The sequence below is a fragment of the Halichoerus grypus genome, chromosome 1, assembly GCF_964656455.1.
Source record: "Halichoerus grypus chromosome 1, mHalGry1.hap1.1, whole genome shotgun sequence".
NCBI lineage: Eukaryota > Metazoa > Chordata > Mammalia > Carnivora > Phocidae > Halichoerus > Halichoerus grypus.
Genome location: NC_135712.1, coordinates 2754364 through 2766435, shown reverse-complemented (window position 1 = coordinate 2766435; position 12072 = coordinate 2754364). Strand labels below are relative to the sequence as shown.

The 12072-nt window shown below is 43.1% G+C and overlaps 1 protein-coding gene across 4 annotated transcripts in view; it reads right to left on the bottom strand.

The window, feature by feature from the left end:
* The window catches only part of HSF2BP (heat shock transcription factor 2 binding protein), a 98357-nt gene that overhangs the window by 36481 nt on the left and 49804 nt on the right, over positions 1–12072 (bottom strand). For all 4 annotated transcript variants that reach the window (XM_036099000.2, XM_078068758.1, XM_078068788.1 and 1 more), the window contains one exon: positions 1704–1807. In XM_036099000.2, the coding sequence (XP_035954893.1) occupies positions 1704–1807 (104 nt within the window). The remainder of the gene's footprint in view (positions 1–1703; positions 1808–12072) is intronic.

The following is a 12072-nucleotide window of genomic DNA, read 5'->3' as shown; positions in this document are numbered from 1 at the left end:
CATCTGATAAAGGGTTAGTGTCCAAAATATATAAAGAACAGATATAACTCAACCCAAAACACAAATAATCCAGTTGAAAATGGGAAGACATCAACAGACATTTCTTCAAAGAATACATCCAGATGGCCAATAGACACATGAAAAGATGCTCAACATCACTCACCATCAGGGAAATGCAAATCAAACCTACAATGAGATATCACCCCACACCTGTCAGAATGGCTAAAATCAACAACACAAGCAATAATAAGTGTTGGCAAGGATGTGGAGAAAAAGGAACCCTCATGCACTGCTGGTGGGAATGCAAACTGTACAGCCGCTCTAGAAAACAGTACGGACGCACCTCCAAAATTTAAAAATAGAACTATTCTACAATCCAGCAATTGCACTACTGGGTATTTAACCAAAGGATATGAAATCACTAATTTGAAAAGATATATGCACTCCTATATTTATAGCAGCATTATCTACAATAGCCAAATTATGGGAACAGCCCAAGTGTCCATCAACTGATGAATGGATAAAGAAAATGCAGTATATATATAGATGTATGTATATATACATCTATATCTATATATATATATACACATATATACACACAGTGGAATATTACTCGACCATAAAATAGAATGAAATCTTACCATTTGCAACAACATGGATGGAGCTAGAGAGTATCATGCTAAGTGAAATAAGTTAGAGAAAGACAGTATCACATGATTTCATTCATATGTGGAATTTAAGAAACAAAACAAATAAGCAAATGGGGGAAAAAAGAGACAAACCAAGAAACAGACTCAACTATAGAGAACAAACTGATGGTCACCAGAGGGGAGGTAGGCAGGGGATGGGGGAAACAGGTGATGGGGAGTAAGAGGACACTTATCTTGATGAGCACTGAGTAATACAGAGAAGTGTTGAATCACTACATTATACATCTTAAACTAATATAGTATTGTATATTAACTACACTGAAATAAAAATTTTTTAAAATAAAATATAAATTAATTAAGTAATTAATTAGTGGTCAGAGAGAAAATGAAACAGTAGAGAGAGCTTTTATTTCAGAGAAAACAAAAACTCCACATACACATAACACATATGTAACTTTAGAGCTGTAATCTCAGATTTCTTTTCCCCCACATTCCTTCACCTGACATTCAGAGCCCTAGACAACACACAGCGCTGTTTTGTCCACAAAGGGACAGGTGAATGCCCTTTACCAGCTGCTTTATAACATAATCTTTCTTTGGGGGCGCCGGGGTGGCTCAGTCGGTTAAGCATCTGCCTTCAGCTCAGGTCATGATCCCAGCCAGGGTCCTGGGATCAAGTCCCGTATCAGGTTCCCTGCTCAGCGGGGAGTCTGCTTCTCCCTCTGCCCCTCCCCCTGCTTGTGTGCTCTCTCTCTCTCTCTCTCAAATAAATAAAAATCTTCAAAAAAAATAAAAATAAAAATAAATGTTTAAAGATAATTTTTCTTTGTGTCACAGAATCGTAACGACACTGAAAGCAGTACTTCAGAAGCAGAACTAGAAATAACCTAGCACACCACTGAGTTCTCTATAGTTTGAAATCTTTTTTTAAAGAATGCTAACACCTTAGGACAATCAATCCCAATATTTCTAATACTTGACACTTTCCTCTGGCCAGAGAGAAACAGGTGCACCCACGGTACGAGAAGATTTACAGGGAAACCCTCTCCTCACCACTCAAAAGCCACCACAGCAGTGGGATGAATCCCGGGCTCTCGCTGATGTACTTCAAGCCTTTCAGGTTGATGCTCACGTTGTACAGGGACATCAGCAGTAACCTGAAATGGAAAGAAGACAGGTTGAGATGATGCCCCATGTGAAGTCTCACCCTAAATACTCCTGCTGGTGAACAGGGCTTTCCTACACTGCAGACGCCCCATTCTGCAGCTGGGTGACAGGCACTGTAGGCAGGACGTACGTGAAGTAATACCGCTCCCTGGGATGTTACAGGAGGACTGGAAGCTCCGGCAACAGGCCCACAGAAAACCACCTTGTAGAAGTGCACATAATCAAGGGACACAACTGCAGAGAGGGTCCCACAGTAAACCTCAAGACCAGATTTACCAAGACCACTCCTGCATTTACACACAGGCGGCCCTCGATTCATAAGTATACTGTGCTCTAACAGTTCAATTCAGCTGCTTACAATTTAATCCTATCTTTTCATTCAATGAACATTATCCGTGATGTCTGGGTAGCCGGCGCAGGCCATATAAGTGTGTTTAATCCACAGCATCAGGGACAAAGAGCACCACAACCCCAACCATCTCTAACAAGCAACAAGACAGTATCCAGAGTTAAACAGGATCTTACAAACTATCTTCTGAACTGACCACAACTTTACAGTAAGTTAGAGTCTAATGAAAACTGAAAAACTATCGGACAAGGTTTCTAACATTACTGTACAATACAGAGATCCCCAAACTTCACAGTGCAAAGCAATTTTTTTGAAAAAAGGCTATACAAAGATTTTGCAAACCCCTGAAAGAATGGAAGAGCTTGCAAGAAGTGAAGGGAAAACACTCCTGATCAAGAACTCGGTGAGAGCGCAAATTCAGGGAGACATGCGCTAAAGAGGATAGATTCCTGAAGCACACAGCTTCAGTGCAACAGAGTGGCTTCGTGCAGAGGGACAGAAGGAAAAGCCTCAAACCAACACAAGACAGAGACTCAGGTCACAGACCCCCACACAAAGCTAGGGAAGAGTAAGCTTTCAAGCTTGGCATGAATCCATACTTCCTGTATGGCCTGAAAATCAACAAGCCATGTAATTTTAATACAAGGGAGAGCTGGGAGGGGCACCTGGGTGGCTCAGTCGGTTAAGGTCTGACGCTTGGTTTCAGCTCAGGTCATGATCTCAGGGTCGTGAGATCGAGCCCCGAGTTGAGCTCACACACTAGGCAGGGAGCCTGCTTAAGATTTTCCCTCTTCCTCTGTTCCTCCCAACCTCTTTTTTTTTTTTTAAAAAAAAAAAGGAGAGGTGGGATAGGAGCTCCTCCAGCTGCCTGGCCAAAGTAAACATCCTCTTGAAGGAAGGTCCCTCAATCTGATCTTCAAAGAATTCCCACAAACACAGTACTAACAAATGGGAGTTCATAACAAAAATCACAAAATCATGAAAACCAAGACCCATAATCAACAGCACGAAGAACCAATGAGAACCAAAATTTAAAAAAAGAATGCTCAGATACTAGAAGTATCAATCATAGAATAGAAAATGGGTATGTTTAGTAGGTACAAATAACATAAAAAGAAATTCAAAATACCATCAAGGAGCTACTGAGTATTATAAATGTCCAGCCAATTCAAAGGAGAACCTAGAACTTACAAAAAATGAAACTGTAACAATCATACAATGAAAGTTTGGGGAAACTGACACAGGGGCAGGAGGTAAGGACAGGTACCAAACAGAGCAGGAGCAGAGCACAGGTGTGGGAAGGAGGGAGCCCAGACAGGCGGGACTACAGCTGGGGCCACAGCCGGGATACCATGCCTCTGCAAGGCAGCCACGAAGAGGCCCTGTGGACAGTGGGAGCTGGAAAACCAAGGATGGGGCACAGATTCTGTTGATCACCTCAGGGTAGCCAGGGTTTAAGAGTCCGGTAAAGCTAACTACCTGCTAGGACAAACACTCAATCTCTTCAGGAAAAGATAACAGAATCCAGAGTCAATGAAGATCTGCAACATCCAGTGTACAACGGAATAGTTAATCAGCGGGGCCCACTGGGGTGCAGAGAGTAAAGCACTTGCTTTGGGGGCAAATGTAAGGGGCGCCAAAATATTCAGTAGCCAGGATCTTTTAAAATGTATTGTAAAGCAAATTTTTAAAAAATCAAAAGTACTGCAAAAATTCCATAATAAGCAATTCATCAAAATTTTAAATAAAGATGGGATCAGTAACAGTGTCATGCCAAGACACATTGGAGCCTGAGGCAAAAAAAATCAATAAGTGATTCAGTCCACTAACAAGGGCCTGATTAAATAAACTGTGGTATATGCATACATGCATGCCACAGAAAGTGCTTGTTAGAGTTTTCTGTTGAAATAGCTGGTTTCTTTCTTTTTTTTTTTTTTAAAGATTTTTACTTATTTATTTGACAGAGAGAGTGACACAGCAAGAGAGGGAACACAAGCAGGGGGAGTGGGAGAGGGAGAAGCAGGTTTCCCGATGAGCAGAGCCCGATGCGGGGCTCGATCCCAGGACCCTGGGGTCATGACGTGAGCCGAAGGCAGACACTTAATGACTGAGCCACCCAGGCGCCCCGAAATAGCTGGTTTCTAAGTGCCACGGCTTATTCAGGACCTGGGACACGGTAAGCAGTTTAAATATGGAAAGTGAACCAATCCCCAGCAACTGAAAGCCTCAGCATGCAGAGACAGTCTCTCTCTCCCTATTTAGATGGGCATTTTCAAAGTAAGGCAATGCTACCAGGTTCAAGAAGACAACACTAGACTAGCACCCTCCAGAGCGGTGATGCCCACTTCTCAGACTATGATCCTCAGCCTCCTCACAGGCCACAAAATGAACCAAACTTGCCAATCCTTTCCTGTTTTCCTGACAATTTTTACACATATCCAAAATCTATTCACTAGTAATCTATTTCGTGCGTTATTAAGAGCAGTTCAAAGGTCATATTCATGAGGAAAATTCAGCCCTTTAACTACAGCTTTCTGAGGCCTCCAATCCAGGATGCTAAGAGAGAAGTTCTTACTTCTGGTCACCAACTCAGGGAGGTGGAGTCCTTAAAATGCAATGTGCTGTCCACGCGGCTTCATGCTACAAGAGCAGGGCTGAGTCACTGCTGCAGAGACCGGATGGCCCCCAGAGCCTGAAACAGTCTCTATTTGGCCCTTTACAGAAAAGGTCTGCAACCCCTGCCTTCAAAAATGAAAATAAAGTTAGCTAATCTTCTTCAAAACTTAAAAGGTGAAATTAACATTTGAGTGATAACTGGAATACGGGGCAAATTCCAGGAAATACATCCAGTTGAAATTCTTCACTGACTGCCACTCAACTTTAAGGGGGTAAAAATGACTCATAAAATTGATAAATGTCTTTAAAATTCATATTTGGTCAAAGTCAGCCATCGTTAAGAAGCTAGGATGGAACAAAGGTCATTGCAGTGACCGCAGAACCACCCGAGACCGCGTGTCATTGCCAGGCCACATCTCACAGAAGACCAGAGATGGCTCCGAGGTCGCAGAGGACTTAGCAAACAGCAAACCCAGAAAACTTTCTATTTCTTATTCAAGTGCTTTCTGTTCCAAGATTTCTATCCTAACCACAAATATTTTGTAAATAATTTATCAAGTTTCCAATTGCAAAGTCAAGAGAAACTGCACATTCAATCCACTTTTCTGGCACAGAGGTATTAAAAGTAAATGTCATTTCCCAAACTACCATAGTACTAAGAGTCAGACTTTTTCTTCCAGTGACCAAAAAGGTAGGCAAATTCTGCTTCCTCCCACGAAGCTAAGCATAAGATTTGTTATAAACGGATTTACGGGCTCCAAAAGGCAACTTGCCAGGCTCTGCGACCTTGAGAATTGCAGATACGTCCAACATTGACAATGAAAGGACAGAAAGCAAGGCTAACATAAAGATTCCAGCAAACCTGAAATGTTACAAAAGCAACACAAGAAACTGTCTTTCAAGGAAAAGGACACTGTCTTCACCTAGCTGTAGCAGGCCTGGGGCTGAATGGATTGGCCTGGTGAGAAGTCAGAACGCTGTCCTGATGCTCTGACCAACAAGGCTGAGTCATGCTACTGAACTCTTGTATTCATCTTGAAAGAAATTACAACTGGAAGCAACAAAGAACAAACACACCTGGTACTTCAAAACAAACAAGCTATGAAAATAAACAAAGAGGTATAATTGTGATGTCCACCCTCCAGAAACAAAAGCCACCAACCGGTCATCTAGATGAAAATATGAAGTAGCCAAATTACCACCATCAAGTAACACTAAGGAACAATGAGCAATAAAATTCTTACAAAAGACTGCATATGTTATTTGAGAGAGAAGCAAATAGTAGAGCAATACAACCAGACATTTCAGACCAAATGATGGACAGAACCTGGCAGTTAGAGGCCTACCAATTTTTTAAAAGATTTATTTATTTATTTGAGAGAGAGAAAGAGTGAGTGAGCACATGTGCAGGGGCAGAGGGAGAGGGACAGAGAATCCCAAGCAGACTACATGCTAAGCATGGAGCCCAATGTGGGGCTCAATCCCAAGACCCTGAGATCATGACCTGAACCGAAATCAGGAGTCAGACGCTTAACAGACTGACCCACACAGGCACCCCTTTTTTTGAAATTTAATTGAGCATTTACTATGGGCCAATTATAGGAGCAAGTGCCTGTCCTATTAAATTTTAAGTTTTTATTTAAATTCGTTAGTTAACGTACAGTGTAATATTAGTTTCAGGTGTACAATATAGGGATTCAACGTTTCTGTACATCACCCGGTTCTCATCAGGACAAGTGCCCCCCTGACTCCCCATCCCCTATTTCCCCCATCCCCCTGCCCACCTCCCCTCCAGTCACCATCAGTGTGTTCTCTAGAGTTGAATCTGTTTCTTGGTTTGCCTTTTTTTTTTGTCCCTTTGCTCATTCGTTTTCTTATATTCCACATGAGTGGGATCATATGGTATTTGTCTTTCTCTGACTTATTTCACTTAGTATAATTCTCTGTAGTTCGATCCATGTCGTTGCAAATGGCAAGATGTCATTCTTTTGATGACTAAGTAATATTCCACTGTGTATATACCACCTCTTCTTTATCCATTCATCAGTGGATGCACACTTGGGCTGTTTCCATAGTTTGGCTATTGTAGATAATGTTGCTATAAACATCAGGGTGTACATATCCCTTTGAATTAGTGTTTTTGTATTCTTTGGGTAAATACCTAGTAGTGCAATTGCTAGATCGTAAGTTAGTTCTATTTTTAACTTTTTGAGGACCCTCCATACTGTTCTCCAGAGTGGCTGCCCCAGTTTGCAGTCCCACCAACAGTACACAAGGGCTGGGGCATCTGGGTGGCTCAATTGGTTAAGCGTCTACCTTCGGCTCAGGTCATGATCCCAGGGTCCTAGGACTGAGCCCCACATCTCAGCTCCCTGCTCAGTGGGAGTCTGCTTGTCCTTCTCCCACCACCCCTCCCCCACTTGTGCTCTCTCTCAAATAAATAAAATCTTAAAAAAAAAAAGAAACAGTGCACGAGGGTTCCCCTTTCTCCACACCCTCGCCAACACCTGTTTGTGTTGTTGATTTTAGCCATTATCACAGGTAGGAGGTGATATCACATTGTAGTTTTGATTTGCATTTCCCTGATGATGAGTGATGTTGAGCATCTTTTCACGTTTGTTGGCATTCTGTATGTCTTCTTTGGAGAAATGTCTATCCATGTCTCCTGCCCATTTTTAAAATTAGATTATTTGTTTTTTGGGTGTTGAGTTGTATCTGTTCTTTATATATTTTGGATACTAACCCTTTGTCAGATATGTCATTTGCAAATATCTTCTCCCATTCTGTAAGTTGCTTTTTAGTTTTGTTAATTGTTTCCTTTGCTGTGAGAAAGCTTTTGATGAAGTCCCCATAGTTTATTTTTGCTTTTGTTTCCATTGCCTCAGGAGACATATCTAGAAAGAAGTTGCTACAGCCATGTCAGAGACCTTACTGTTTTCCTCTGGGATTTTTATGATTTGGAGTCTCACATTTAGGTTTCTCATCCATTCTTAATTTCTTTCTGTGTATGGTGTAAGAAAGTGGACCAGTTTCATTCTTTTGCATATTGCTGTCCAGTGTTCCCATTTGTTAGAGACTGTCTTTTTTTTCCATTGGATATTCTTTCCTGCTCTTTCGAAGATTTTAACTGACCATATAGCTGTGAATTCACTTCTGGGTTCTCTATTCTGTTCCACTGATTTATGTGTCTGTTTTTGTGCAGTACCATACTGTGTTGATCACTACAGCTTTGTGATGTAACTTTGAAATCTGGAATTGTGATGCCTCCAGCTTTGCTTTTCTTTTTCAAGGTGGCTCTGGCTGTTTGGGGTCTTTTGTGGTTCCATAAAGGTCTTAGGATTGTTTGGTTGTTTTTTTGTTTTTAAAGAAATACAGTAATTAACTACAGAACCTGCTTGTTTTAGATTCTGTGGCTCCCCTCATCAAGTTAGAACTTAAAAATCAGTGTATGTAACCCTAACCAAATAGCTGTATTTTTTATCTACTATGTTACAGTAAAGGCCCACAAAAAGATATAAAGAACAATACAATACCCACCTCCCTGGTTAAGAAAGAAAATCTTATCATCATAGTCAAATCCCCTTTGTGAACTATGTCTGAACACAGACACTTGAGGGAGGTGCGAGCTAACAGCTCCGTCTGTCTGCACTTCCAGATGCTTCCACAGCACACGTGCAGAGCCCGGCAACTCCATCACCCGTGTCTGTATCAGTGGCAGCATACCGTACATAATCTTCCACACCGGGGGAGATCTGTGTCTACACTGACTTGTATAGTAATAACGTATTTTCCCTGATGCGTCCCAACATTAACTGATCACAATCTATTTATCTAGTTACCTGGTAACTTCCCAGCACATGCTGTGACGTTTCTGCACAAGCGTCCTAGTGTTTATAGCTAAAACTTTTTCTGGAGTATATATCAAAAGGGGATTAGGGATTACCTGTCCTTGGCATGAGCATATTAACCTCAACAGATGCTGCCCACCGGCCTCCATCTCCCTCCCACCAGCAGAGTGGACAGGTGTAATCTTTCCTGGCCTTACATCTCTCCAAAGCTCATAACTGTTAGATATTGATTTTTTTCCAGTGAAATAGAATGGAAAGTTTTTCATTATGGTTATAATTTGCATTACAATTGAACTCAAGAATCTTTTCCATACTTATGAAGCTTGCCAGTGTTTCCTTTGTGAACTGCCTCATTATCTCTTTTGCCCATATGTGTATTAGATTATTTGCCTTTTTCTTAACGAAAGGCCAAATACGGATTTTTAATTTTTTTTTTAATTTTTTTTTTAAGATTTTATTTATTTATTTGACAGAGAGAGAGATAGCAAGAGCAGGAACACAAGCAGGGGGAGCAGGAGAGAGAGAAGCAGGCTTCCCACCGAGCAGGGAGCCCGATGTGGGACTCGATCCCAGGACCCTGGGATCATGACCTGAGCCGAAGGCAGACGCTTAACAACTAAGCCACTCAGGCGCCCCTGGATTTTTCATTTTTAAAAAAATGTACATAAAATGACCAAACTAGATAGCTTGAAACCCTAAAAATACCGTTCAGAAGAATCAAGGTTATATTCAAACCACCACCCATCAATTTACAGCTTCGTACTAGACCAATTCACTGGGTGTTAAACATTTTGTGGCTGAAAGCTTTACCACCTGAAAAAGAATAATACAGAGTAGTTCCCAAACCCCGAACGTTAGAGACATTTCAGAAGCTTGGAGATGATCTGTGTTAATATCTGGAAATGCTGCTGACTCTGAGGAATTTGAACATAATCTAAGATTTGTCCTCAAAATGTACTTCCCTCTTCAAAATATTTAATTATTAACCAACATCCTAGAAATATAACTGTCCTTAATAATAACTTTCTTACTACCTAGAATTAATAAAGCTTTGGAAATGACTAAGAAAACCCAATCATGTTTGGAGACTTCTTTTCAACTGGTATTAAGCTGCTCCTTATGTGAAGGTTTCAGGCCACCCAAATGCATGGTAACACTCTGTATGACTTTTAACAACAAACAAGATATAAGCATAACCCAGAGAGTGAATGTCTGTATCTCACATGCTCATTTAGCATCATTTGCTGAGCACTGTCCGTGTACCAGGCCTTGGGAAAAGAGAGCCGAAGCAGAGTCTCTGTCATCCAGTTTACAGTACATGGAGGAGAGAGAGGAGAGCACCCACTGAATGCACTTCTAGACCCCCCTCCAAGCTCAGTGTCCTCAGGGCAGTTCTAAGGCGCTGCCACAAAGACAGTTTGTGGAAATGGTTCTAGAATCATCTTTATAAAATACAGTCTGAGCTCTGACTATCCCAGACGAGTTCTCTCTTCTTTGGAAACTGGGATTCTGTGGGAAAAATCAGCCCGCTGGTCCTTATGATGGTGAATCATCACTCAAGGAGGCTCAGCTCTGCAAATATAGCTACAACCACTCAGAGCTACATCTGTTCCAAGATGTAATAATGCTAGCTTGGTTATAAAATATGAACTGGTTTCCCTGCAGAGCTCACAGGCTGGTTCTGCAGCAGAGGCCCTGGGAAATTTCACCTGCAGGACCTCTCACTGACTGAACCCTGCTGATGACCACTGGGAAGTCGTCGAGCGGAGGCACAAACCAACAAACAACTTCTTCAGGTAGCAGAGCCACGGACACCCCCACTCCAGGGCATTTCTATAACCTTCCAGCCTGTGTGCCTAGGCAAGAAACACCTTTGCAGAGTTGCTGTCCTCTCCGGCCTTCCCTGACCATACACACCATATACTCCCTGGGCCCTGAACAGTGAAATGTGCCATGTCAATAACCTATGGTTGGTACAGAGTAAACACATTCCCTTCACAGAACGTGCATCTCATCCCCAAGTCTGGGAATGGTGTTACGCTGAGAACCAGTGGTCTTCATTCAGGAATGTGGATAAACCCTCCCTGGCAACTTCCAATAGCTCGCCCTGCCTGAGGTCTCCTCTCTCCAGCTGGGAAGCCACCTCCAACACTGGGCCTCCAACAAACCCATCTAATGACATCTCCAACAGGTCTGACCCTAAGCAGCAGCTGGAACAAGATGCTAAAAAGCCTCTCATGGTCTGTTCGATAGGGTTGGTAAAATCATAGTGAAGGATAGGCAATGAGAAACAATTAAGGAGAAAATTAAATACAAAAGAAATAGTGGGTACTCAGAAAGGCCGGGAGTTGACCTGATTCCTGAAATCCAGATCTCCCACATAAAACAAAAATTGTGTTTGTCCAGCTCTTGAGTGTCAAGGACAAAGGCAACACCAGTGTCATGTAGCAGCAGTGGGGAAAGATGAGACACCACCAGGAGAGGCTCAGGGTCCAAACCAGGTTCAGTGCCAGTACGACGCACAGTGGCCCTCCACAACCCCAAGATCAGGGTGCAACCCCAGATGCTGTGTGCATGCCTGGGTGACCTGTGGCTGGAGGTGGAGGACAAGAACGGATGCCAGTGGTGACAGGGGAGCTCCTGACACAGCACGCCCTGACTGCTGGGGGAGAACGAGAAGTGCGTGGAGAAGAGGTGGACAGCGGCCTGCCACCACCTGGTGGCACTGAGCTCCCCAGCCTTGGCGGACAGAGCCTGGTCTATCTAGGCTGTGAGAGGCTGTGGTGAATGTGAGAACTGCCCACAGAGAGCACAGAGCCCTCGCTGGTGCGGCAGGAAGGTGATCCCCTCGGAGGCCTGGAGGCCAAGGCTTATGAGATACACCACTGCCGCAGACAGCAGTCCTGCCATCCAGCACAAAGCACCTCAAGGGGCCGAGCATCAGCGGGTGCATCTGGCCCCCAGATATCAGAAGTTTCTAGATTTGGAGAATCTTCCCACAAAACAAGCAGATAAACCAGGGCAAGTGGGAAATTATACAGCCCAAAAGGACAGGACGCTGAAAGAACTCACTGAGGCCGAGTCACAAGAATGTCCCACTTGTTACTCTGTGGGTATGTGCCACCAAAGAGATGGCCCTGGGTCCCACAGTAGAATCAAGTCTATTCCAAGGCCACTGGCCCACAGGGACTTCAAGAGGAAGCAAAAGGAACAGGGCACCACGAGCCACCCTTGATCCTGGGAAATGTGTCTTGTCATGTCATGTCATGGTAAACCCAAAGCCACCCAAACTCGAGCAGAGCGGGCAGATGGGCCCTATGAAGCTTGTCACAGCACAACTGGGAGGAAAAGGGCTGAAGAGGAGCCAGTAGAGAGGAGGAGTCTGAAAATACTGAAGCAAGAGATGACAACTAACTGAGCAAAACCCCAGAGGGCAGCTAAT